The following is a 26,787-nucleotide window of genomic DNA, read 5'->3' as shown; positions in this document are numbered from 1 at the left end:
TAAACTCCAGCTCTTTGAGGCATCCGTTGGCAACATTTGACCACTTTAATCCCCTTCTTGGTTACAAGACCACGTTACCGAGCTCGGCACTTATACAACTCATGCCCATCCTTAAAAAAAATATTAATTATTGGATTATCCATTTAATGTGGGACTTTTTCTGAGGACTGCAACTAAAAGCAAATCCCACTTCACCTTGCATTTGTAATTGGCAAATCATGTTCAATCTATCAACCTTAACTTGGCTCGACAGTCGTTCAAAAGAAATAAAACGATAGCGGCCTCTAGGAGTGAACAATTTTCAATTTTTAATCAAATTAACTGAAAACGATTTGATTATGAGATTAAATTTTACTTCTTATTTGAGTTTTTATTATCATATAGAGGCGGGAAAATATGAAAAAAATCATACCAGAGCATTTGCATTCGTCACTAAGACAAATTTCAGTGTATATTAATTGTTTAATTGCAATAAGTGTACAAAAAATATAAATTCAATGCCATTTCGTTACAACAAAACATAAAATTACCATGATGTCTTTCTTTTCCCTTTTCCTTTTGTAGGCAGAAGAAAAGAATATGAGACATCAAGGCCTTGTTGAGATCGGCTAACTCATTGTGATTGATTAAGTACAATATTTGTGAAGATAAACAAAGCTTCAGATGGTTTAGAAAAAGTCACATGATGATTAGCTCCTTTTACAGTCATGAAATTCAATAAATTGTCGTACGAGTACATCCAACCTCCACCCTATCCATTAATCAAACAAATTAATATGATATTGATTAAGAAGAAAATGATAAATAAATAATTAAGTAAAATACAAATGGAGAAACCAAAAACCTTGTTTTCATGATTCCAGGCTTCATCTTTTGTCAAATTCAAATTCATATCCTTGGCTAACTTGTTAATATGGTTTAAGGTTCCAAAGGTTGGTACTATAGCATCTTGGTCTCCACTGTAACATGATATTGGATGAAAAGATAAAAGAAAATAACGTAAATAAGTCAGCCACGTAATTTCTGTTTAATATATTTACTAAAACTTGTTTTAGTCTCAAGTAAGAAACATACTATACATATATATAATGCAAACCTGAATATTGTAATAGGGATAGATTGTTGGAGAATCTTTTTCAATGCAGGCAGCATGTCAATGTCTTTATCAGCATCACTATATTTAAGACCACTTTTCCTAGTAGATTATGAAGATTTTAAAAAGAAAAACAAAGAGTATAAACATTAGTTACAGGTCACTGGACGAGATCCTAATGTGCAAAATTTTCTAAATAAGAGAACTTACTCAAAACAACCCTTCCATTGGTACCCTAAATTGGTTCGATTCCCATGAAAAGCTTTTTGAACTTCCGGAATGTTGAAATAGAAATCTGCCCTAAAAGGAATGCACATATCTACTTCAAAACTAACCTTCGTAACCTGTAGCAGCAGAGAAAATGATTAATATATAAATTATAAATAAAAGAAAAGCGAATACGTTTCATAATAATACACAGAGAAACAACATGAATACCTCCTTTCCTAACACAAGGTCTTCCCATTTTTCATCACAAGGGTCTCGAAGAACATCAAAGCGTCTTGCCTTAGCTACATTCGTGGAAGATACAATAGAAGCAGCCATTTCGGCTTTATCCATGGCTTGTTGGCATGGTTCAGACCATTTGGTAGCATTATTGGAATAGTTGTCTTCGTCAATTCCATTGCATTCTTTCAAGATTTGTTGGTGTAAGTTAATATTAATCATCCCACGTGACCAAAAGAAATCATATACTGCAAGAGTGTCTAGCTTATTACGAAGAAGTGGATTCCCCAACTATTTAAAGATAAAAAGAAAAAAAAGACCTAAAATTGTCAGAAAAATATTTCTTTGAGACAACTAATTACGCAAAAGGACTTAAGAGTGGTTAGATCAAGATATTTCTTACTGCCAATCCTTTGATGTTGAACTTGGAACTGTTTGATTGGTTGTTATTGTAATCGAGCAAGGAATTAGCGAAATTGGGTATGAAGTGCCCTGAGAAAAATTAACACTTTTATAAGTGAAATGAAATTTATATATAAAAGGTTACGACATGCAAACCGAAAAGAAACATATTTTTTAGGGGTCATAATTTCTATTCAATTTTCATGAACAACGAATTAATTCTTCATCAAATTCTAAACTAAATGAAACTACAACGAACTTTTTTGACTTTCAGATGGAAAAATGAAATGATTATTTTTCGAACCTGCATAGCTTGATCCGCCAAGATATAAATCTCTAGACTTAAAATTCGGGTGCTTTTCAAACCATTGGAGTATGAATGTAAGCAAGTCTTTATCTATAAAATACAATGAAGGAAAATTTTATTAAATATTGACACAAAAAAAGAAAATAAGGAAATTATTGGGTTGAACATGAGCTTACTAGTACTATCATCTCCAACTTCGTAGTCCCTGCTTGTGTTTGAGTAGGACCATCCCGCTCCAATAGGGGAATCAATAAATAGGAGATTTGTCACTAAAATATGTGAATAGAAAAAGTCAATAGCTATTGAAACAAATCTATACGTCAAGTTCTAAGTTACAAGCATAATATCAACCTTTGATCCAAGAATATGGATTTCTTTGAAGACCATGAGCATTAGCTGTAGTAATGAAAGGACCAACACTTAAAAATCCATCTCCAACTGAACCACAGCCTGGTCCTGAACATATAATCAATTTTAAACTTTTTCTTGTCATTTGTCAATACATTAAAAAATATTGCTACCTAACATGGATTCATAAGTTTGAAATAAAAACCAAACAAAATTAAGGAGCAATACAAAAGCCTAACCTCCCGTTAGCCAAATAGTGAGAGGTAGATTCATTGGATCTTTTTCAGCTTCAACAAAATAATAGAACAGACTTCTACCGGCCTTTGCATCAATGTCAATGTAGCCAGAATATTGTCTAAAAGTAACATTTGGTTGTCCGGGCAATTTTTCGATTAGATCATTCATGGGAAATCCATTAACACCGCCAAACGCGAACAGGAAAAGGCCAAGAAGGAATATCCTGTTATCCATTGACAATAGATTGAGATCTTAGAATAAGAGAAGAACAGAGATTGCAAATATTTGCTTATTTTTATTGAGTAATCTACAATTCCATTGAAAAAAAATATATATATATATATAGTGGTTTCAATTTTCTTTTTTTGTTTCTAAGTAAACAAAATCTCGTTGGAACAATACCCTGGCTTCCAAGGGTAATAACAACTTTTATTTTCTTTTGAGACAAGTAATTTTGATGTTACTATAGCTTATTTAAGTGTTCAGTGGTTTAGTTTGTTGCAACAAATCAATGTCAGATATAGAGGAATACAGCACTTACAACATCACTTTTTATGAGAAAAAGATGATAGCTCGAGAAAGGAAAAATAAATGGAGTGACAACCTATTTAGAATCGAGAATCTTTCTTTTTGGTTTTCTAAATATAAGAGGTGGCTTGACTTAGAAATACAAGAACCACTTGTTTGTTTTTTATGACGAGATATGTTTCCTAAAATTATCAATTGAAGTTCTTACTTAATAATTGAATACAACGAGATTTATTTACTTTTCTTTTCTCGAAGGGTAAGGGACTAGCCCATTAATTGTGTAAATCGTTTCTTTTCAACAACTAGTTTAACTTCGTCAAGTTTTGGCCCATTTAATTGTTATTAATATTCTCAACGATCCAACAAAATATGCAATATTCAGTTGCCAGTTTCCATATCATTTTCTGCATGAAGCTCAACTTTAGTCCATCTTCTGTACAACGCAATGAACAATAGGGCACCAGCTTGGCGGGAGAGACCGCATATTAAGCCCATCCACAAACCCTAAAGAACAATAAAGCATAAAGGGAATCCTAAGGAAGATTAGTTAACTTGATAAGACTCCCTGCAAAGATCAAAAGCTCGGGTGTCATTGAGCCAGATTTCTTTATAATTGAAGAGCTGTTACTAAAGAAATCAGCCCAAATATTATGAGCAAATGCTAAAGCAAGGACAACTGCAAGAGCGAGGATGATGGAAAGCTTGAGTGTGACAGCCGTGGCATTCTTAGCCCGCGTACGATGTCCAGCTCCCAACTCATTTGAAACCCTTGTGCTGTAAAATATTTTTGCTTTTCTCAGTATGTAAAATCTTAGAGATCAATAAACAAATGGGAGAAGATACTCAACAAACTAACCTTGCTGCAGCACTATGGCCTTAAGTTATCATGTAGGCAATATCCTTTTTGAAAAAAAAAAAAAAGAATCATGTAAGCAATAGCTTCAAAAAATTCACCATGTCAACTTTCAAAATGATTAAAATTGACGGAATATGTAACACGGACTCTTCAATTTATCTCAACTTATTTGTATCCGACAGTTTTTGAATACTTTATTATTCATACGGGGTATTGACACTTGTATCTACAAAATTAATGTAAAAATTTGTCAAAAACATGATGTATCCTTATGTAATACCCGTCCATGTAACAGAATATAGTCAATACATATTTGAAAACTATAGTGCCAAGCTTTACCACATTGCAATCAATGAAGTAGTTACATCTGAATTAGGCATCAAGCCAGCTAACAACACAAGAAGCTTAGAAACATGAGAGAAAGACTTATAATTGGCTAGCTCGAATATTGAAAAATGTTAATCTCGAGCTCAAATATTGAAAAGGGAATGGATTCATTCATATTTGCTGCATTAAATTCACAAACTATCAAACTTAATATGGTGGCCAGAAATTTTTTTTTTTTTTTTGAGACTAATGTAACTCTCCTTTAAAACGTTTTGATAACTGAAGAATTATTGAATGCTACACTAAGAAAAAAACTCTTCTGGTTGAAAATTTAACGAATTAATTCATAAAACAAAAACTTTAATGCTATTGAACCTGAAATCTCTTTAAAACGTTTTTAAATACATCTTAGTCCCTCCTTCCTCATGGTTATCCTATAAATAAACATTTTCTAGGCAAACTAATTCTTGCAGCAGTACCAAAGTATCCTGCCAACCAAAACGAGAGACATCAATTACTCCTTGAGTCGCAATGGCAAGTTTCAATAGTTATGTTGCTTTTGGAGTTTTGGTTATTATGGCAAGTGGAGCGGTCATGGCTCGTGATGTTGATCCCATCAAGGCAAATAACTGTGAAACTAAGATGACATTGCGTTGTGTCAATGAAGTTTTTGCAAGTATATTCAAGACCGGACTTGTTACGGATCATTGTTGCATTGAGCTGATAGGACTCGGTAAATTTTGTCATGATGCATTAATCAAGAAAACTCTTGAAAATCCTCTATTTAAGAATAATGATACATCGGTGATCTTATCAAGAGGTGCACAAGTATGGAATAAGTGCACTTTAGTTAAAAAAGATGTTTCGCCCTCTCCTTCTCCATATTAGGAAGGTTGAAAATTTAGTTTTATCAATAAATATTAAAAAAATATTACCTTTGTGATTTGCAATATTGTATCCTATGGTATTAAAGAAATCATGATCCTAAACTTTTGATTTCAACGCATTTGTTGGGTTTTCAGGATTTGGAATGAGAAATCTTCGAAGAGCGGAGACATTAATGTTACATAACAAAATATTTTAATAAATTATAACAAAGCGATAACATATCATACAGTGGCTTCCATGTTTTTGGGCTTGTTTTAGAAGCGTTTCATATATACTGTTTTTTTATAGGGGCGATTATGCCACAAAAGGGTTTGTGTCGTGTACGATTTTGATTAGGGTTAAATTTCGATTTCATATTTCAACATTGACTTTTGTTATGAATTGTGGATTTGAATTTTGAGTCGAGATGAGAACCAGATTATTCATGATGATTTTTATTAATTTTATTGATGGAAAAATCAATGGAATTCCATAAGTAATTAATTACCTCATCATCGATAAAATTCATAAGTAAATTCAATAGTTTTCTACGGATTGATACTATAATTACCGACCGATTAGTCTACTTGTCCAACTATTTTTTTGCCTTTGTCAACGAAAATTTTCGTTGAAAATTTAAAATTTTTATTGATGAAATTTTTTAATTTTTCAACCATTGGCGTTGCTTACTACATTTTGCACAAACCTTTTCTATGGAATTTTGTTGCAAAAAGTCAATTTTTTTGCAGGGCTAAAATTGGATTAATCATTTAAAAAGGTCTTACTCTAATTAATTTTAAATACATAAAAATGACATCATGATTTGAACAAAAATACCATTATATGTATGGAAATTTGACTTTTTCCTACAGAAAATTTCGTCAGAAACAATCAGCTTCTTTGTAATATTAAAATATGTGATTACTTATAAAAAGTGGCCTTAATTTAATTTAATTTTAAAATTTACAAGAGTGACCCTAAAAAAAGTGAGTTGTCTACAAATATTATTGTATAAGCAACGGCGAGTTACTCATGTTTTCGGAGAAGTGAATAGAAAGGTTGATCAGCTTGCAAAGGGTGGAATTGGCAGACGTGATGAATTACAACAAGTTCTGATGCCAACGGTGAACAGCAACGCAGAGGATTAATGTATGGTGATTTGACAAATCTTTAGAGGAGTCCTCAAATTTTGTAAAAGCGGTTCAAAGTGATAAAAGCGTATAGGGATCTGTTAAGGCTAATCGGATGCATATTCAAAATTCAAGAGTTGAATATGGAAAAAAGTCCATTATTCATTAGAGTTCTATGCAGGAAGGAAATTGAAAGAGAGCAGGACACATAAAACGTCCAAATAATAATAATTCAAAAAAGCTGTATACAATCTGGCTGCCGCATGATGCACGGTGCTTTTGGACATGTGGAAGACTATAATGAAATTGATTTGCCTTTATCCAAAAAGGAATAACATGGAAAGTAAATTTTTTTTTTTTGAATTTTTATTGATAAAATAAATTATTAACCCTCTCAAGGAGAAGGAGTGGGCGAAACATCCTCGCCAACTGGAGTACACTTCTTCCATACCTGAGCTGCCCTTGATAAGATTACTGATGTATCGTTATTTTTAAAAAGAGGATTTTGAAGAGTTTTCTTCACCAAGGCATTATGGCAAAGCTGACCAAGTCCTATAAGTTCATGACAACAATCATCAGAAACAGTTCCGGTCTTGAATATACTGGCGAAAACCTCAATAACACAATGCGTTGTCATCTTAGTTTCACAATTGTTTGCTTTGATCGGATCAACATCACGAGCCATGACCGCTCCACTTGTCATAATAACCAAAACACCGAAAGCAATATAAATGTTGAAACTCGCCATTACACTCAAGGAATACTAACTTCTCTTGTTTTGATTGTTGGCAGAATACTTTTGTACTGCTGCAAGAACTGATTTGCCAAGAAAATGTTCATTTATAGGGTCAAGGGAGGGAAGACGTTATAAAAATCTTTAAAACATTTCAGCTTTAATAGCATTTGTAAGTATTCCACTTGATCAGGTACTAATGGGCAAAAACTCTTAATTATGTTCGTTTCTTAAGAATTTCAATTGTATTTGTTTCTTCTAGAATGTGTGGATGAGATTTATAATCTAATTTTATTAGATTATCCTTTCTTCAACTATTTGCTCATTCTCCATATATAACTCTTCCTTCTTTTTTCTTTCTTAATTTAATGTGTTCATTGTTCTTCCTAAGAAAGACCGACAACAACTATATAATAATAAAGCAGCCACAGCCACTTTAAGGGGATTCCAAAGCTCCATCCTTAGACCAGAGCATAATGCATTTTGCTTGCTGCGGTCAACAATTTTATTGCCATCAGCTTACAAAATGAACAAGTCCCACTCACATCCACCTTTTGGTTTTCAAAGGAACCAGAACTTGGCAGAGATTATGATAAATGTCTTAAATCTTGTCATCTTTTAATGATTGTACTGAGAATTCCACATTTTAATTGAATTCTATTGATATGCTCATCTTGCACTGCAAATTATATAATTTATCACTTGGGAGCAAAATAACATAGGCCTATGAGACAATAACAAAAACTTCCTCCTTATCATGATGCGTACCTGGGTGCAAGCAAACTATAAGAAACCAAAACATTGGATGCTTATAAAAAAGGATATGAAAAGAAACCAAATTTGCTGCAAAAACAAGTGGTCTCGATCTTCATAATGTTAAATCATTATTTGTACAATATATAATCAAAATCTAAATGATTTAAAAACATCTTCATCGATTTGTTACTAATGTATCAGGCAATATCTAATCTAAGAAAATGAAAGGAAGTCCTGCCTACATTTAGGCATTAATTGCCTACTCTCTATGCTACCCCTAGAAAGATTTTAACCAAAACTTGGGCATCCTCCAGACATTTGCAATGTAAAATCACGTCCCTCTTTTGCATCATTAGGTGGTGGCAAGGCCTCAAACTTCTCAAATGTCAGGTCAAATCCAAGAATTTGACGTCGAATAATACCCGAATATAAATATATCACATCCCAATAAAGGACGAAGAAAAGATTATAGAAAGAGGGAAGATTTGTATTTTCTTTTCCAAGTATTAGATTTCAGTGAATAGATCTCAACGGTGGCTTCTGATAAATCTACCCAATTTATAACACAAACAAATCTTATGGGTTTGTAATCATCATAAGAATGATTATACTCGAATCCGAAATTGTCCCCCATACCCTTGTCTCAGGGACAAGAGAGGGGAAGAATGATTATACTGGGTTTCCATAACATAAGAGTTTTCGTTGGCATAGCTAAGCACAGCAAGCCGTTGCAAGAACCTATAAGTTCAAGACAATGTTTTCACTTCTTCTCTGGATATATCAGAGGAGAATCAAGCTTGGACGCTGTTTTCTCATGTGCTTCGTAGGTCATTGATCGAAGAGAATAAGTCACTGCATATTATTGGATTTGTTCTCTTTAACGTGATTGAGGTGCATCCTAACGAAGCTAGGACTTGTAAGTAAAGTGCTCCGAGATGTGGAAAGACATCGAAAATGCCCTATAAATTTACAAGATGATGTAAGTTTAAATAATAATATGTAATCGGTGCCTGATTACCTGCAGTGTGCTCTAATCTAACGAATAAGAAATTGTTGTCAAATTGTACTTGAATATCATTTCTTTTTTATCAATTTCATGTTCTATAATTTTTTCAACTTGTTAAGATTCTAAGATTTCAACTTGAAAATCTGGAGCTCAAATATTGAAAAAGGTTTATCATGAGCTCCAACATTGAAAAAGGAATAAGATTTATTAAGACGAGAGATGACTATCTCTTGTGTTTTTCATTCATTAATGTCACAATCTATCAAACTTAATACGGTGGCTGGAAATCATTTTTTTTAGACTAATGTCACTTTCCTTTAAAACATTCTTATAACTGAAGTTACTAAATACTATAATACTAATAATAATAATAATAAAAACTCTTTTGGTTTACAATTTAGCCAATGAATTTATAAACCGAAAAATTTAAAGCTGTTGAACCTGAAATCTCATTAAAACATTTTTCAATACATCTTAATCTCTCCTTCCTCATGGTTATCCTATAAATGACCATTTTCTAGGAAAATTAATTCTTGCAGCAGTACCAAAGTAGTCTGCCAACCAAACGAGAGACATCGTTCTTCCTTGAGTCGCAATGGCAAGTTTCAATAGTTATGTTGTTTTTGGAGTTTTAGTTATTATGGCAAGTGGAGCGGTCATGGCTCGTGATGTTGATCCCATCAAGGCAAACAACTGTGAAACTAAGATGACATTACATTGCGTCAATGAAGTTTTTACAAGTATATTCAAGACCGGAATTGTTACGGATAATTGTTGCATTGAGCTGATAGGACTTGGTAAATTTTGTCATGATGGATTAATCAAGAAAACTCTTGAAAATCCTCTATTTAAGAATAATGATACATCGGTGATCTTATCAAGAGGTGCACAAGTATGGAATAAGTGTACTTTAGTTAGCAAAGATGTTTCGCCCTCTCCTTCTCCTTATTAGGAAGGTTGAATATTAAGTTTTATCAATAAATATTAAAAAAATATTACCTTTGTGATTTGCAATATTGTATCCTATGCTATTAAAGAAGTCATGATCCTAAACTTTTGATTCCAGCGCATTCATTGGGTTTTCAGGATTTGGAATGAGAAATCTTCTATAAACATTTCCTGCTACTTGCCTTTCCGAAGAATCAACACTCTCCACACAAACGGTGTCGGATATAGGAAATGTAGCTTGTTGCCTTGTCATCAACATCAGAAGAAGACACCTCTTGGAACTCATGCTCACCTTTAATAAACATATTAATTATAGGATTATCTATTTAATGTGGGATTTATCCAAGGGCTGCAAGTAAAAGTAAATCCTACTTTAGCCTGCATTTGTAATTGACAAATCATGTTCATTCTATCAACCCTAATTTTGCTCGACATTGGCATGAAAAGAAATAGTGAATTGCTAGGGCATTTCCTAAAAAGATTTGGTCCCAAGGTACTTTACTCCTAAAGAGTTTCCATGAATTTCGTGGTTTTTATTCTGTTTTAAGAATTCTCAAGTAACGGCATTTGAGTATATCATTTAATGATAAGTATTTGTATTTTTCATTTAAAAAGTTGAGTTCTGATCTTTTTATTCAAATTAAAAGAAAGAGAATCTCTGAAGAATATTAGACAATGACCAATATTTTAGCCAGGTTTTGGAAATCCAACTCTATTAGGGACGGAAAGAGACCAGTTCATATGGGCAACTAAATTAAGGAATAAAGAAGAATTCAAAAGGTAAAAAGAAAAGATAGCTTAATTAAAACTAGATTACGATGTAATCTACACATTCTGTTTCATATTTTCTTCAAAAGATAGAGTTGGAAGAAATGATAAAAAGTTGGTCGTTCAGTGCCTAGGCGGAATCATATATTAATCAAAGAGTTTGATCGGCTACCCATCCATGGAGGGTGGGGGTCCCTTTTCCCAAGGGTAAGGGTGGAGCACAAGATCTTCACAAAGAAGAAGGTTAAACTCTAGCTCTTTGAGGCATCCGTTGGCAACATTCGACCACTTTAGTGCCCCTCTTGGTTACAAGACCACGTTACCGAGCTCGGCACTTATACAACTCATGCCCATCCTTAAAAAAAATATTAATTATTGGATTATCCATTTAATGTGGGACTTTTTTCTGAGGACTGCAACTAAAAGCAAATCCCACTTCACCTTGCATTTGTAATTGGCAAATCATGTTCAGTCTATCAACCTTAATTTGGCTCGACAGTCGTTCAAAAGAAATAAAACGATAGCGGCCTCTAGGAGTGAACAATTTTCAATTTTTAATCAAGTTAACTGAAAACGATTTGATTATGAGATTAAATTTTACTCCTTATTTGAGTTTTTATTATCATATAGAGGCGGGAAAATATGCAAAAAATCATACCAGAGCATTTGCATTCGTCACTAAGACAAATTTCAATGTATATTAATTGTTTAATTGCAATAAGTGTACAAAAAATATAAATTCAATGCTATTTCGTTACAACAAAACATAAAATTACCATGATGTCTTTCTTTTCCCTTTTCCTTTTGTAGGCAGAAGAAAAGAATATGAGACATCAAGGCCTTGTTGAGATCGGCTAACTCATTGTGATTGATTAAGTACAATATTTGTGAAGATAAACAAAGCTTCAGATGGTTTAGAAAAAGTCACATGATGATTAGCTCCTTTTACAGTCATGAAATTCAATAAATTGTCGTACGAGTACATCCAGCCTCCACCCTATCCATTAATCAGACAAATTAATATGATATTGATTAAGAAGAAAATGATAAATAAATAATTAAGTAAAATACAAATGGAGAAACCAAAAACCTTGTTTTCATGATTCCAGGCTTCATCTTTTGTCAAATTCAAATTCATATCCTTGGCTAACTTGTTAACATGGTTTAAGGTTCCAATGGTTGGCACTATAGCATCTTGGTCTCCACTGTAACATGATATTGGATGAAAAGATAAAAGAAAATAACGTAAATAAGTCAGCCACGTAATTTCTGTTTAATATATTTACTAAAACTTGTTTTAGTCTCAAGTAAGAAACATATTATACATATATATAATGCAAACCTGAATATTGTAATAGGGATAGATTGTTGGAGAATCTTTTTCAATGCAGGCAGCATGTCAATGTCTTTATCAGCATCACTATATTTAAGACCACTTTTCCTAGTAGATTATGAAGATTTTAAAAAGAAAAACAAAGAGTATAAACATTAGTTACAGGTCACTGGACGAGATCCTAATGTGCAAAATTTTCTAAATAAGAGAACTTACTCAAAACAACCCTTCCATTGGTACCCTAAATTGGTTCGATTCCCATGAAAAGCTTTTTGAACTTCCGGAATGTTGAAATAGAAATCTGCCCTAAAAGGAATGCACATATCTACTTCAAAACTAACCTTCGTAACCTGTAGCAGCAGAGAAAATGATTAATATATAAATTATAAATAAAAGAAAAGCGAATACGTTTCATAATAATACACAGAGAAACAACATGAATACCTCCTTTCCTAACACAAGGTCTTCCCATTTTTCATCACAAGGGTCTCGAAGAACATCAAAGCGTCTTGCCTTAGCTACATTCGTGGAAGATACAATAAAAGCAGCCATTTCGGCTTTATCCATGGCTTGTTGGCATGGTTCAGACCATTTGGTAGCATTATTGGAATAGTTGTCTTCGTCAATTCCATTGCATTCTTTCAAGATTTGTTGGTGTAAGTTAATATTAATCATCCCACGTGACCAAAAGAAATCATATACTGCAAGAGTGTCTAGCTTATTACGAAGAAGTGGATTCCCCAACTATTTAAAGATAAAAAGAAAAAAAAGACCTAAAATTGTCAGAAAAATATTTCTTTGAGACAACTAATTACGCAAAAGGACTTAAGAGTGGTTAGATCAAGATATTTCTTACTGCCAATCCTTTGATGTTGAACTTGGAACTGTTTGATTGGTTGTTATTGTAATCGAGCAAGGAATTAGCGAAATTGGGTATGAAGTGCCCTGAGAAAAATTAACACTTTTATAAGTGAAATGAAATTTATATATAAAAGGTTACGACATGCAAACCGAAAAGAAACATATTTTTTAGGGGTCATAATTTCTATTCAATTTTCATGAACAGCGAATTAATTCTTCATCAAATTCTAAACTAAATGAAACTACAACGAACTTTTTTGACTTTCAGATGGAAAAATGAAATGATTAATTTTCGAACCTGCATAGCTTGATCCGCCAAGATATAAATCTCTAGACTTAAAATTCGGGTGCTTTTCAAACCATTGGAGTATGAATGTAAGCAAGTCTTTATCTATAAAATACAATGAAGGAAAATTTTATTAAATATTGACACAAAAAAAGAAAATAAGGAAATTATTGGGTTGAACATGAGCTTACTAGTACTATCATCTCCAACTTCGTAGTCCCTGCTTGTGTTTGAGTAGGACCATCCCGCTCCAATAGGGGAATCAATAAATAGGAGATTTGTCACTAAAATATGTGAATAGAAAAAGTCAATAGCTATTGAAACAAATCTATACGTCAAGTTCTAAGTTACAAGCATAATATCAACCTTTGATCCAAGAATATGGATTTCTTTGAAGGCCATGAGCATTAGCTGTAGTAATGAAAGGACCAACACTTAAAAATCCATCTCCAACTGAACCACAGCCTGGTCCTGAACATATAATCAATTTTAAACTTTTTCTTGTCATTTGTCAATACATTAAAAAATATTGCTACCTAACATGGATTCATAAGTTTGAAATAAAAACCAAACAAAATTAAGGAGCAATACAAAAGCCTAACCTCCCGTTAGCCAAATAGTGAGAGGTAGATTCATTGGATCTTTTTCAGCTTCAACAAAATAATAGAACAGACTTCTACCGGCCTTTGCATCAATGTCAATGTAGCCAGAAAATTGTCTAAAAGTAACATTTGGTTGTCCGGGCAATTTTTCGATTAGATCATTCATGGGAAATCCATTAACACCGCCAAACGCGAACAGGAAAAGGCCAAGAAGGAATATCCTGTTATCCATTGACAATAGATTGAGATCTTAGAATAAGAGAAGAACAGAGATTGCAAATATTTGCTTATTTTTATTGAGTAATCTACAATTCCATTGAAAAAATATATATATATATATATAGTGGTTTCAATTTTCTTTTTTTGTTTCTAAGTAAACAAAATCTCGTTGGAACAATACCCTGGCTTCCAAGGGTAATAACAACTTTTATTTTCTTTTGAGACAAGTAATTTTGATGTTACTATAGCTTATTTAAGTGTTCAGTGGTTTAGTTTGTTGCAACAAATCAATGTCAGATATAGAGGAATACAGCACTTACAACATCACTTTTTATGAGAAAAAGATGATAGCTCGAGAAAGGAAAAATAAATGGAGTGACAACCTATTTAGAATCGAGAATCTTTCTTTTTGGTTTTCTAAATATAAGAGGTGGCTTGACTTAGAAATACAAGAACCACTTGTTTGTTTTTTATGACGAGATATGTTTCCTAAAATTATCAATTGAAGTTCTTACTTAATAATTGAATACAACGAGATTTATTTACTTTTCTTTTCTCGAAGGGTAAGGGACTAGCCCATTAATTGTGTAAATCGTTTCTTTTCAACAACTAGTTTAACTTCGTCAAGTTTTGGCCCATTTAATTGTTATTAATATTCTCAACGATCCAACAAAATATGCAATATTCAGTTGCCAGTTTCCATATCATTTTCTGCATGAAGCTCAACTTTAGTCCATCTTCTGTACAACGCAATGAACAATAGGGCACCAGCTTGGCGGGAGAGACCGCATATTAAGCCCATCCACAAACCCTAAAGAACAATAAAGCATAAAGGGAATCCTAAGGAAGATTAATTAACTTGATAAGACTCCCTGAAAAGATCAAAAGCTCGGGTGTCATTGAGCCAGATTTCTTTATAATTGAAGAGCTGTTACTAAAGAAATCAGCCCAAATATTATGAGCAAATGCTAAAGCAAGGACAACTGCAAGAGCGAGGATGATGGAAAGCTTGAGTGTGACAGCCGTGGCATTCTTAGCCCGCGTACGATGTCCAGCTCCCAACTCATTTGAAACCCTTGTGCTGTAAAATATTTTTGCTTTTCTCAGTATGTAAAATCTTAGAGATCAATAAACAAATGGGAGAAGATACTCAACAAACTAACCTTGCTGCAGCACTATGGCCTTAAGTTATCATGTAGGCAATATCCTTTTTGAAAAAAAAAAAAAAGAATCATGTAAGCAATAGCTTCAAAAAATTCACCATGTCAACTTTCAAAATGATTAAAATTGACGGAATATGTAACACGGACTCTTCAATTTATCTCAACTTATTTGTATCCGACAGTTTTTGAATACTTTATTATTCATACGGGGTATTGACACTTGTATCTACAAAATTAATGTAAAAATTTGTCAAAAACATGATGTATCCTTATGTAATACCCGTCCATGTAACAGAATATAGTCAATACATATTTGAAAACTATAGTGCCAAGCTTTACCACATTGCAATCAATGAAGTAGTTACATCTGAATTAGGCATCAAGCCAGCTAACAACACAAGAAGCTTAGAAACATGAGAGAAAGACTTATAATTGGCTAGCTCGAATATTGAAAAATGTTAATCTCGAGCTCAAATATTGAAAAGGGAATGGATTCATTCATATTTGCTGCATTAAATTCACAAACTATCAAACTTAATATGGTGGCCAGAAATTTTTTTTTTTTTTTTGAGACTAATGTAACTCTCCTTTAAAACGTTTTGATAACTGAAGAATTATTGAATGCTACACTAAGAAAAAAACTCTTCTGGTTGAAAATTTAACGAATTAATTCATAAAACAAAAACTTTAATGCTATTGAACCTGAAATCTCTTTAAAACGTTTTTAAATACATCTTAGTCCCTCCTTCCTCATGGTTATCCTATAAATAAACATTTTCTAGGCAAACTAATTCTTGCAGCAGTACCAAAGTATCCTGCCAACCAAAACGAGAGACATCAATTACTCCTTGAGTCGCAATGGCAAGTTTCAATAGTTATGTTGCTTTTGGAGTTTTGGTTATTATGGCAAGTGGAGCGGTCATGGCTCGTGATGTTGATCCCATCAAGGCAAATAACTGTGAAACTAAGATGACATTGCGTTGTGTCAATGAAGTTTTTGCAAGTATATTCAAGACCGGACTTGTTACGGATCATTGTTGCATTGAGCTGATAGGACTCGGTAAATTTTGTCATGATGCATTAATCAAGAAAACTCTTGAAAATCCTCTATTTAAGAATAATGATACATCGGTGATCTTATCAAGAGGTGCACAAGTATGGAATAAGTGCACTTTAGTTAAAAAAGATGTTTCGCCCTCTCCTTCTCCATATTAGGAAGGTTGAAAATTTAGTTTTATCAATAAATATTAAAAAAATATTACCTTTGTGATTTGCAATATTGTATCCTATGGTATTAAAGAAATCATGATCCTAAACTTTTGATTTCAACGCATTTGTTGGGTTTTCAGGATTTGGAATGAGAAATCTTCGAAGAGCGGAGACATTAATGTTACATAACAAAATATTTTAATAAATTATAACAAAGCGATAACATATCATACAGTGGCTTCCATGTTTTTGGGCTTGTTTTAGAAGCGTTTCATATATACTGTTTTTTTATAGGGGCGATTATGCCACAAAAGGGTTTGTGTCGTGTACGATTTTGATTAGGGTTAAATTTCGATTTCATATTTCAACATTGACTTTTGTTATGAATTGTGGATTTGAATTTTGAGTCGAGATGAGAACCAGATTATTCATGATGATTTTTATTAATTTTATTGATGGAAAAATCAATGGAATTCCATAAGTAATTAATTACCTCATCATCGATAAAATTCATAAGTAAATTCAATAGTTTTCTACCGATTGATACTATAATTACCGACCGATTAGTCTACTTGTCCAACTATTTTTTTGCCTTTGTCAACGAAAATTTTCGTTGAAAATTTAAAATTTTTATTGATGAAATTTTTTAATTTTTCAACCATTGGCGTTGCTTACTACATTTTGCACAAACCTTTTCTATGGAATTTTGTTGCAAAAAGTCAATTTTTTTGCAGGGCTAAAATTGGATTAATCATTTAAAAAGGTCTTACTCTAATTAATTTTAAATACATAAAAATGACATCATGATTTGAACAAAAATACCATTATATGTATGGAAATTTGACTTTTTCCTACAGAAAATTTCGTCAGAAACAATCAGCTTCTTTGTAATATTAAAATATGTGATTACTTATAAAAAGTGGCCTTAATTTAATTTAATTTTAAAATTTACAAGAGTGACCCTAAAAAAAGTGAGTTGTCTACAAATATTATTGTATAAGCAACGGCGAGTTACTCATGTTTTCGGAGAAGTGAATAGAAAGGTTGATCAGCTTGCAAAGGGTGGAATTGGCAGACGTGATGAATTACAACAAGTTCTGATGCCAACGGTGAACAGCAACGCAGAGGATTAATGTATGGTGATTTGACAAATCTTTAGAGGAGTCCTCAAATTTTGTAAAAGCGGTTCAAAGTGATAAAAGCGTATAGGGATCTGTTAAGGCTAATCGGATGCATATTCAAAATTCAAGAGTTGAATATGGAAAAAAGTCCATTATTCATTAGAGTTCTATGCAGGAAGGAAATTGAAAGAGAGCAGGACACATAAAACGTCCAAATAATAATAATTCAAAAAAGCTGTATACAATCTGGCTGCCGCATGATGCACGGTGCTTTTGGACATGTGGAAGACTATAATGAAATTGATTTGCCTTTATCCAAAAAGGAATAACATGGAAAGTAAATTTTTTTTTTTTGAATTTTTATTGATAAAATAAATTATTAACCCTCTCAAGGAGAAGGAGTGGGCGAAACATCCTCGCCAACTGGAGTACACTTCTTCCATACCTGAGCTGCCCTTGATAAGATTACTGATGTATCGTTATTTTTAAAAAGAGGATTTTGAAGAGTTTTCTTCACCAAGGCATTATGGCAAAGCTGACCAAGTCCTATAAGTTCATGACAACAATCATCAGAAACAGTTCCGGTCTTGAATATACTGGCGAAAACCTCAATAACACAATGCGTTGTCATCTTAGTTTCACAATTGTTTGCTTTGATCGGATCAACATCACGAGCCATGACCGCTCCACTTGTCATAATAACCAAAACACCGAAAGCAATATAAATGTTGAAACTCGCCATTACACTCAAGGAATACTAACTTCTCTTGTTTTGATTGTTGGCAGAATACTTTTGTACTGCTGCAAGAACTGATTTGCCAAGAAAATGTTCATTTATAGGGTCAAGGGAGGGAAGACGTTATAAAAATCTTTAAAACATTTCAGCTTTAATAGCATTTGTAAGTATTCCACTTGATCAGGTACTAATGGGCAAAAACTCTTAATTATGTTCGTTTCTTAAGAATTTCAATTGTATTTGTTTCTTCTAGAATGTGTGGATGAGATTTATAATCTAATTTTATTAGATTATCCTTTCTTCAACTATTTGCTCATTCTCCATATATAACTCTTCCTTCTTTTTTCTTTCTTAATTTAATGTGTTCATTGTTCTTCCTAAGAAAGACCGACAACAACTATATAATAATAAAGCAGCCACAGCCACTTTAAGGGGATTCCAAAGCTCCATCCTTAGACCAGAGCATAATGCATTTTGCTTGCTGCGGTCAACAATTTTATTGCCATCAGCTTACAAAATGAACAAGTCCCACTCACATCCACCTTTTGGTTTTCAAAGGAACCAGAACTTGGCAGAGATTATGATAAATGTCTTAAATCTTGTCATCTTTTAATGATTGTACTGAGAATTCCACATTTTAATTGAATTCTATTGATATGCTCATCTTGCACTGCAAATTATATAATTTATCACTTGGGAGCAAAATAACATAGGCCTATGAGACAATAACAAAAACTTCCTCCTTATCATGATGCGTACCTGGGTGCAAGCAAACTATAAGAAACCAAAACATTGGATGCTTATAAAAAAGGATATGAAAAGAAACCAAATTTGCTGCAAAAACAAGTGGTCTCGATCTTCATAATGTTAAATCATTATTTGTACAATATATAATCAAAATCTAAATGATTTAAAAACATCTTCATCGATTTGTTACTAATGTATCAGGCAATATCTAATCTAAGAAAATGAAAGGAAGTCCTGCCTACATTTAGGCATTAATTGCCTACTCTCTATGCTACCCCTAGAAAGATTTTAACCAAAACTTGGGCATCCTCCAGACATTTGCAATGTAAAATCACGTCCCTCTTTTGCATCATTAGGTGGTGGCAAGGCCTCAAACTTCTCAAATGTCAGGTCAAATCCAAGAATTTGACGTCGAATAATACCCGAATATAAATATATCACATCCCAATAAAGGACGAAGAAAAGATTATAGAAAGAGGGAAGATTTGTATTTTCTTTTCCAAGTATTAGATTTCAGTGAATAGATCTCAACGGTGGCTTCTGATAAATCTACCCAATTTATAACACAAACAAATCTTATGGGTTTGTAATCATCATAAGAATGATTATACTCGAATCCGAAATTGTCCCCCATACCCTTGTCTCAGGGACAAGAGAGGGGAAGAATGATTATACTGGGTTTCCATAACATAAGAGTTTTCGTTGGCATAGCTAAGCACAGCAAGCCGTTGCAAGAACCTATAAGTTCAAGACAATGTTTTCACTTCTTCTCTGGATATATCAGAGGAGAATCAAGCTTGGACGCTGTTTTCTCATGTGCTTCGTAGGTCATTGATCGAAGAGAATAAGTCACTGCATATTATTGGATTTGTTCTCTTTAACGTGATTGAGGTGCATCCTAACGAAGCTAGGACTTGTAAGTAAAGTGCTCCGAGATGTGGAAAGACATCGAAAATGCCCTATAAATTTACAAGATGATGTAAGTTTAAATAATAATATGTAATCGGTGCCTGATTACCTGCAGTGTGCTCTAATCTAACGAATAAGAAATTGTTGTCAAATTGTACTTGAATATCATTTCTTTTTTATCAATTTCATGTTCTATAATTTTTTCAACTTGTTAAGATTCTAAGATTTCAACTTGAAAATCTGGAGCTCAAATATTGAAAAAGGTTTATCATGAGCTCCAACATTGAAAAAGGAATAAGATTTATTAAGACGAGAGATGACTATCTCTTGTGTTTTTCATTCATTAATGTCACAATCTATCAAACTTAATACGGTGGCTGGAAATCATTTTTTTTAGACTAATGTCACTTTCCTTTAAAACATTCTTATAACTGAAGTTACTAAATACTATAATACTAATAATAATAATAATAAAAACTCTTTTGGTTTACAATTTAGCCAATGAATTTATAAACCGAAAAATTTAAAGCTGTTGAACCTGAAATCTCATTAAAACATTTTTCAATACATCTTAATCTCTCCTTCCTCATGGTTATCCTATAAATGACCATTTTCTAGGAAAATTAATTCTTGCAGCAGTACCAAAGTAGTCTGCCAACCAAACGAGAGACATCGTTCTTCCTTGAGTCGCAATGGCAAGTTTCAATAGTTATGTTGTTTTTGGAGTTTTAGTTATTATGGCAAGTGGAGCGGTCATGGCTCGTGATGTTGATCCCATCAAGGCAAACAACTGTGAAACTAAGATGACATTACATTGCGTCAATGAAGTTTTTACAAGTATATTCAAGACCGGAATTGTTACGGATAATTGTTGCATTGAGCTGATAGGACTTGGTAAATTTTGTCATGATGCATTAATCAAGAAAACTCTTGAAAATCCTCTATTTAAGAATAATGATACATCGGTGATCTTATCAAGAGGTGCACAAGTATGGAATAAGTGTACTTTAGTTAGCAAAGATGTTTCGCCCTCTCCTTCTCCTTATTAGGAAGGTTGAATATTAAGTTTTATCAATAAATATTAAAAAAATATTACCTTTGTGATTTGCAATATTGTATCCTATGCTATTAAAGAAGTCATGATCCTAAACTTTTGATTCCAGCGCATTCATTGGGTTTTCAGGATTTGGAATGAGAAATCTTCTATAAACATTTCCTGCTACTTGCCTTTCCGAAGAATCAACACTCTCCACACAAACGGTGTCGGATATAGGAAATGTAGCTTGTTGCCTTGTCATCAACATCAGAAGAAGACACCTCTTGGAACTCATGCTCACCTTTAATAAACATATTAATTATAGGATTATCTATTTAATGTGGGATTTATCCAAGGGCTGCAAGTAAAAGTAAATCCTACTTTAGCCTGCATTTGTAATTGACAAATCATGTTCATTCTATCAACCCTAATTTTGCTCGACATTGGCATGAAAAGAAATAGTGAATTGCTAGGGCATTTCCTAAAAAGATTTGGTCCCAAGGTACTTTACTCCTAAAGAGTTTCCATGAATTTCGTGGTTTTTATTCTGTTTTAAGAATTCTCAAGTAACGGCATTTGAGTATATCATTTAATGATAAGTATTTGTATTTTTCATTTAAAAAGTTGAGTTCTGATCTTTTTATTCAAATTAAAAGAAAGAGAATCTCTGAAGAATATTAGACAATGACCAATATTTTAGCCAGGTTTTGGAAATCCAACTCTATTAGGGACGGAAAGAGACCAGTTCATATGGGCAACTAAATTAAGGAATAAAGAAGAATTCAAAAGGTAAAAAGAAAAGATAGCCTAATTAAAACTAGATTACGATGTAATCTACACATTCTGTTTCATATTTTCTTCAAAAGATAGAGTTGGAAGAAATGATAAAAAGTTGGTCGTTCAGTGCCTAGGCGGAATCATATATTAATCAAAGAGTTTGATCGGCTACCCATCCATGGAGGGTGGGGGTCCCTTTTCCCAAGGGTAAGGGTGGAGCACAAGATCTTCACAAAGAAGAAGGTTAAACTCTAGCTCTTTGAGGCATCCGTTGGCAACATTCGACCACTTTAGTGCCCCTCTTGGTTACAAGACCACGTTACCGAGCTCGGCACTTATACAACTCATGCCCATCCTTAAAAAAAATATTAATTATTGGATTATCCATTTAATGTGGGACTTTTTTCTGAGGACTGCAACTAAAAGCAAATCCCACTTCACCTTGCATTTGTAATTGGCAAATCATGTTCAGTCTATCAACCTTAATTTGGCTCGACAGTCGTTCAAAAGAAATAAAACGATAGCGGCCTCTAGGAGTGAACAATTTTCAATTTTTAATCAAATTAACTGAAAACGATTTGATTATGAGATTAAATTTTACTTCTTATTTGAGTTTTTATTATCATATAGAGGCGGGAAAATATGCAAAAAATCATACCAGAGCATTTGCATTCGTCACTAAGACAAATTTCAATGTATATTAATTGTTTAATTGCAATAAGTGTACAAAAAATATAAATTCAATGCTATTTCGTTACAACAAAACATAAAATTACCATGATGTCTTTCTTTTCCCTTTTCCTTTTGTAGGCAGAAGAAAAGAATATGAGACATCAAGGCCTTGTTGAGATCGGCTAACTCATTGTGATTGATTAAGTACAATATTTGTGAAGATAAACAAAGCTTCAGATGGTTTAGAAAAAGTCACATGATGATTAGCTCCTTTTACAGTCATGAAATTCAATAAATTGTCGTACGAGTACATCCAACCTCCACCCTATCCATTAATCAGACAAATTAATATGATATTGATTAAGAAGAAAATGATAAATAAATAATTAAGTAAAATACAAATGGAGAAACCAAAAACCTTGTTTTCATGATTCCAGGCTTCATCTTTTGTCAAATTCAAATTCATATCCTTGGCTAACTTGTTAACATGGTTTAAGGTTCCAATGGTTGGCACTATAGCATCTTGGTCTCCACTGTAACATGATATTGGATGAAAAGATAAAAGAAAATAACGTAAATAAGTCAGCCACGTAATTTCTGTTTAATATATTTACTAAAACTTGTTTTAGTCTCAAGTAAGAAACATATTATACATATATATAATGCAAACCTGAATATTGTAATAGGGATAGATTGTTGGAGAATCTTTTTCAATGCAGGCAGCATGTCAATGTCTTTATCAGCATCACTATATTTAAGACCACTTTTCCTAGTAGATTATGAAGATTTTAAAAAGAAAAACAAAGAGTATAAACATTAGTTACAGGTCACTGGACGAGATCCTAATGTGCAAAATTTTCTAAATAAGAGAACTTACTCAAAACAACCCTTCCATTGGTACCCTAAATTGGTTCGATTCCCATGAAAAGCTTTTTGAACTTCCGGAATGTTGAAATAGAAATCTGCCCTAAAAGGAATGCACATATCTACTTCAAAACTAACCTTCGTAACCTGTAGCAGCAGAGAAAATGATTAATATATAAATTATAAATAAAAGAAAAGCGAATACGTTTCATAATAATACACAGAGAAACAACATGAATACCTCCTTTCCTAACACAAGGTCTTCCCATTTTTCATCACAAGGGTCTCGAAGAACATCAAAGCGTCTTGCCTTAGCTACATTCGTGGAAGATACAATAAAAGCAGCCATTTCGGCTTTATCCATGGCTTGTTGGCATGGTTCAGACCATTTGGTAGCATTATTGGAATAGTTGTCTTCGTCAATTCCATTGCATTCTTTCAAGATTTGTTGGTGTAAGTTAATATTAATCATCCCACGTGACCAAAAGAAATCATATACTGCAAGAGTGTCTAGCTTATTACGAAGAAGTGGATTCCCCAACTATTTAAAGATAAAAAGAAAAAAAAGACCTAAAATTGTCAGAAAAATATTTCTTTGAGACAACTAATTACGCAAAAGGACTTAAGAGTGGTTAGATCAAGATATTTCTTACTGCCAATCCTTTGATGTTGAACTTGGAACTGTTTGATTGGTTGTTATTGTAATCGAGCAAGGAATTAGCGAAATTGGGTATGAAGTGCCCTGAGAAAAATTAACACTTTTATAAGTGAAATGAAATTTATATATAAAAGGTTACGACATGCAAACCGAAAAGAAACATATTTTTTAGGGGTCATAATTTCTATTCAATTTTCATGAACAGCGAATTAATTCTTCATCAAATTCTAAACTAAATGAAACTACAACGAACTTTTTTGACTTTCAGATGGAAAAATGAAATGATTATTTTTCGAACCTGCATAGCTTGATCCGCCAAGATATAAATCTCTAGACTTAAAATTCGGGTGCTTTTCAAACCATTGGAGTATGAATGTAAGCAAGTCTTTATCTATAAAATACAATGAAGGAAAATTTTATTAAATATTGACACAAAAAAAGAAAATAAGGAAATTATTGGGTTGAACATGAGCTTACTAGTACTATCATCTCCAACTTCGTAGTCCCTGCTTGTGTTTGAGTAGGACCATCCCACTCCAATAGGGGAATCAACAAATAGGAGATTTGTCACTAAAATATGTGAATAGCAAAAGTCAATAGCTATTGAAACAAGTCTATACGTCAAGTTCTAAGTTACAAGCATAATATCAACCTTTGATCCAAGAATATGGATTTCTTTGAAGACCATGAGCATTAGCTGTAGTAATGAAAGGACCAACACTTAAAAATCCATCTCCAACTGAACCACAGCCTGGTCCTGAACATATAATCAATTTTAAACTTTTTCTTGTCATTTGTCAATACATTAAAAAATATTGCTACCTAACATGGATTCATAAGTTTGAAATAAAAACCAAACAAAATTAAGGAGCAATACAAAAGCCTAACCTCCCGTTAGCCAAATAGTGAGAGGTAGATTCATTGGATCTTTTTCAGCTTCAACAAAATAATAGAACAGACTTCTACCGGCCTTTGCATCAATGTCAATGTAGCCAGAAAATTGTCTAAAAGTAACATTTGGTTGTCCGGGCAATTTTTCGATTAGATCATTCATGGGAAATCCATTAACACCGCCAAACGCGAACAGGAAAAGGCCAAGAAGGAATATCCTGTTATCCATTGACAATAGATTGAGATCTTAGAATAAGAGAAGAACAGAGATTGCAAATATTTGCTTATTTTTATTGAGTAATCTACAATTCCATTGAAAATATATATATAGTGGTTTCAATTTTCTTTTTTTGTTTCTAAGTAAACAAAATCTCGTTGGAACAATACCCTGGCTTCCAAGGGTAATAACAACTTTTATTTTCTTTTGAGACAAGTAATTTTGATGTTACTATAGCTTATTTAAGTGTTCAGTGGTTTAGTTTGTTGCAACAAATCAATGTCAGATATGGAGGAATACAGCACTTACAACATCACTTTTTATGAGAAAAAGATGATAGCTCGAGAAAGGAAATATAAATGGAGTGACAACCTATTTAGAATCGAGAATCTTTCTTTTTGGTTTTCTAAATATAAGAGGTGGCTTGACTTAGAAATACAAGAACCACTTGTTTGTTTTTTATGACGAGATATGTTTCCTAAAATTATCAATTGAAGTTCTTACTTAATAATTGAATACAACGAGATTTATTTACTTTTCTTTTCTCGAAGGGTAAGGGACTAGCCCATTAATTGTGTAAATCGTTTCTTTTCAACAACTAGTTTAACTTCGTCAAGTTTTGGCCCATTTAATTGTTATTAATATTCTCAACGATCCAACAAAATATGCATATTCAGTTGCCAGTTTCCATATCATTTTCTGCATGAAGCTCAACTTTAGTCCATCTTCTGTACAACGCAATGAACAATAGGGCACCAGCTTGGCAGGAGAGACCGCATATTAAGCCCATCCACAAACCCTAAAGAACAATAAAGCATAAAGGGAATCCTAAGGAAGATTAATTAACTTGATAAGACTCCCTGAAAAGATCAAAAGCTCGGGTGTCATTGAGCCAGATTTCTTTATAATTGAAGAGCTGTTACTAAAGAAATCAGCCCAAATATTATGAGCAAATGCTAAAGCAAGGACAACTGCAAGAGCGAGGATGATGGAAAGCTTGAGTGTGACAGCCGTGGCATTCTTAGCCCGCGTACGATGTCCAGCTCCCAACTCATTTGAAACCCTTGTGCTGTAAAATATTTTTGCTTTTCTCAGTATGTAAAATCTTTGAGATCAATAAACAAATGGGAGAAGATACTCAACAAACTAACCTTGCTGCAGCACTATGGCCTTAAGTTATCATGTAGGCAATATCCTTTTTGAAAAAAAAAAAAAGAATCATGTAAGCAATAGCTTCAAAAAATTCACCATGTCAACTTTCAAAATGATTAAAATTGACGGAATATGTAACACGGACTCTTCAATTTATCTCAACTTATTTGTATCCGACAGTTTTTGAATACTTTATTATTCATACGGGGTATTGACACTTGTATCTACAAAATTAATGTAAAAATTTGTCAAAAACATGATGTATCCTTATGTAATACCCGTCCATGTAACAGAATATAGTCAATACATATTTGAAAACTATAGTGCCAAGCTTTACCACATTGCAATCAATGAAGTAGTTACATCTGAATTAGGCATCAAGCCAGCTAACAACACAAGAAGCTTAGAAACATGAGAGAAAGACTTATAATTGGCTAGCTCGAATATTGAAAAATGTTAATCTCGAGCTCAAATATTGAAAAGGGAATGGATTCATTCATATTTGCTGCATTAAATTCACAAACTATCAAACTTAATATGGTGGCCAGAAATTTTTTTTTTTTTTTAGACTAATGTAACTC

General features: G+C 32.9%; 8 protein-coding genes across 8 annotated transcripts; 3 read left to right on the top strand and 5 right to left on the bottom strand.

The window, feature by feature from the left end:
• Positions 1–613: 613 nt before the first annotated feature.
• LOC148761522 (serine carboxypeptidase-like 44) lies at positions 614–3,068 on the bottom strand. Its single transcript, XM_088808485.1, has 10 exons — positions 2,837–3,068; positions 2,601–2,705; positions 2,426–2,518; positions 2,247–2,339; positions 1,944–2,032; positions 1,532–1,831; positions 1,304–1,437; positions 1,097–1,195; positions 845–959; positions 614–751 (listed from the first exon to the last, which is right to left on the bottom strand). The coding sequence occupies exons 1-10, from the start codon at positions 3,066–3,068 to the stop codon at positions 614–616; spliced, it is 1,398 nt and encodes a 465-aa protein (XP_088664611.1).
• A 2,008-nt stretch (positions 3,069–5,076) lies between these two features.
• On the top strand, positions 5,077–5,579 carry LOC148761521 (uncharacterized). The gene is made up of 2 exons (XM_088808631.1): positions 5,077–5,373; positions 5,568–5,579. The coding sequence occupies exons 1-2, from the start codon at positions 5,077–5,079 to the stop codon at positions 5,577–5,579; spliced, it is 309 nt and encodes a 102-aa protein (XP_088664757.1).
• A 1,357-nt stretch (positions 5,580–6,936) lies between these two features.
• Positions 6,937–7,290, bottom strand: LOC148761520 (protein DOWN-REGULATED IN DIF1 11-like). The gene has a single exon (XM_088808630.1). The coding sequence runs from the start codon at positions 7,288–7,290 to the stop codon at positions 6,937–6,939; it is 354 nt and encodes a 117-aa protein (XP_088664756.1).
• Positions 7,291–9,632: 2,342 nt separating this feature from the next.
• Positions 9,633–9,989, top strand: LOC148761519 (protein DOWN-REGULATED IN DIF1 11-like). The gene has a single exon (XM_088808629.1). It carries the CDS (start codon positions 9,633–9,635, stop codon positions 9,987–9,989), a length of 357 nt encoding a protein of 118 aa, XP_088664755.1.
• A 1,623-nt stretch (positions 9,990–11,612) lies between these two features.
• LOC148761518 (serine carboxypeptidase-like 44) lies at positions 11,613–14,067 on the bottom strand. The gene is made up of 10 exons (XM_088808502.1): positions 13,836–14,067; positions 13,600–13,704; positions 13,425–13,517; positions 13,246–13,338; positions 12,943–13,031; positions 12,531–12,830; positions 12,303–12,436; positions 12,096–12,194; positions 11,844–11,958; positions 11,613–11,750 (listed from the first exon to the last, which is right to left on the bottom strand). The coding sequence occupies exons 1-10, from the start codon at positions 14,065–14,067 to the stop codon at positions 11,613–11,615; spliced, it is 1,398 nt and encodes a 465-aa protein (XP_088664628.1).
• A 3,868-nt stretch (positions 14,068–17,935) lies between these two features.
• On the bottom strand, positions 17,936–18,289 carry LOC148761517 (protein DOWN-REGULATED IN DIF1 11-like). The gene has a single exon (XM_088808628.1). It carries the CDS (start codon positions 18,287–18,289, stop codon positions 17,936–17,938), a length of 354 nt encoding a protein of 117 aa, XP_088664754.1.
• Positions 18,290–20,631: 2,342 nt separating this feature from the next.
• On the top strand, positions 20,632–20,988 carry LOC18593955 (protein DOWN-REGULATED IN DIF1 11-like). Its single transcript, XM_018124238.2, has one exon. It carries the CDS (start codon positions 20,632–20,634, stop codon positions 20,986–20,988), a length of 357 nt encoding a protein of 118 aa, XP_017979727.2.
• A 1,623-nt stretch (positions 20,989–22,611) lies between these two features.
• LOC148761516 (serine carboxypeptidase-like 44) lies at positions 22,612–25,066 on the bottom strand. Its single transcript, XM_088808490.1, has 10 exons — positions 24,835–25,066; positions 24,599–24,703; positions 24,424–24,516; positions 24,245–24,337; positions 23,942–24,030; positions 23,530–23,829; positions 23,302–23,435; positions 23,095–23,193; positions 22,843–22,957; positions 22,612–22,749 (listed from the first exon to the last, which is right to left on the bottom strand). The coding sequence occupies exons 1-10, from the start codon at positions 25,064–25,066 to the stop codon at positions 22,612–22,614; spliced, it is 1,398 nt and encodes a 465-aa protein (XP_088664616.1).
• Positions 25,067–26,787: the final 1,721 nt, after the last annotated feature.

Source organism: Theobroma cacao, chromosome 7, assembly GCF_053813885.1.
Source record: "Theobroma cacao isolate CCN51 chromosome 7, ASM5381388v1, whole genome shotgun sequence".
Classification (NCBI taxonomy): Eukaryota; Viridiplantae; Streptophyta; class Magnoliopsida; order Malvales; family Malvaceae; genus Theobroma; species Theobroma cacao.
This window is presented reverse-complemented; position numbering and strand designations above follow the sequence as displayed.

Bases quoted from the DNA above. Each gene is read 5' to 3' on its own strand.
- LOC148761516 (XM_088808490.1), bottom strand. From the start codon at position 25,066: ATGGATAACAGGATATTCCTTCTTGGCCTTTTCCTGTTCGCGTTTGGC. The intron at 24,704-24,834 runs GTTAGGCTTTTG...TTATATGTTCAG, and splicing joins CACTATTTGGCTAACGGGAG to GACCAGGCTGTGGTTCAGTT. The intron at 22,958-23,094 runs GTTTGCATTATA...ATCATGTTACAG, and splicing joins ATCCCTATTACAATATTCAG to TGGAGACCAAGATGCTATAG.
- LOC148761520 (XM_088808630.1), bottom strand. From the start codon at position 7,290: ATGGCGAGTTTCAACATTTATATTGCTTTCGGTGTTTTGGTTATTATG.
- LOC18593955 (XM_018124238.2), top strand. From the start codon at position 20,632: ATGGCAAGTTTCAATAGTTATGTTGTTTTTGGAGTTTTAGTTATTATG.
- LOC148761519 (XM_088808629.1), top strand. From the start codon at position 9,633: ATGGCAAGTTTCAATAGTTATGTTGTTTTTGGAGTTTTAGTTATTATG.
- LOC148761518 (XM_088808502.1), bottom strand. From the start codon at position 14,067: ATGGATAACAGGATATTCCTTCTTGGCCTTTTCCTGTTCGCGTTTGGC. The intron at 13,705-13,835 runs GTTAGGCTTTTG...TTATATGTTCAG, and splicing joins CACTATTTGGCTAACGGGAG to GACCAGGCTGTGGTTCAGTT. The intron at 13,518-13,599 runs GTTGATATTATG...CACATATTTTAG, and splicing joins TCCATATTCTTGGATCAAAG to TGACAAATCTCCTATTTATT.
- LOC148761517 (XM_088808628.1), bottom strand. From the start codon at position 18,289: ATGGCGAGTTTCAACATTTATATTGCTTTCGGTGTTTTGGTTATTATG.
- LOC148761521 (XM_088808631.1), top strand. From the start codon at position 5,077: ATGGCAAGTTTCAATAGTTATGTTGCTTTTGGAGTTTTGGTTATTATG.
- LOC148761522 (XM_088808485.1), bottom strand. From the start codon at position 3,068: ATGGATAACAGGATATTCCTTCTTGGCCTTTTCCTGTTCGCGTTTGGC. The intron at 2,706-2,836 runs GTTAGGCTTTTG...TTATATGTTCAG, and splicing joins CACTATTTGGCTAACGGGAG to GACCAGGCTGTGGTTCAGTT. The intron at 2,519-2,600 runs GTTGATATTATG...CACATATTTTAG, and splicing joins TCCATATTCTTGGATCAAAG to TGACAAATCTCCTATTTATT.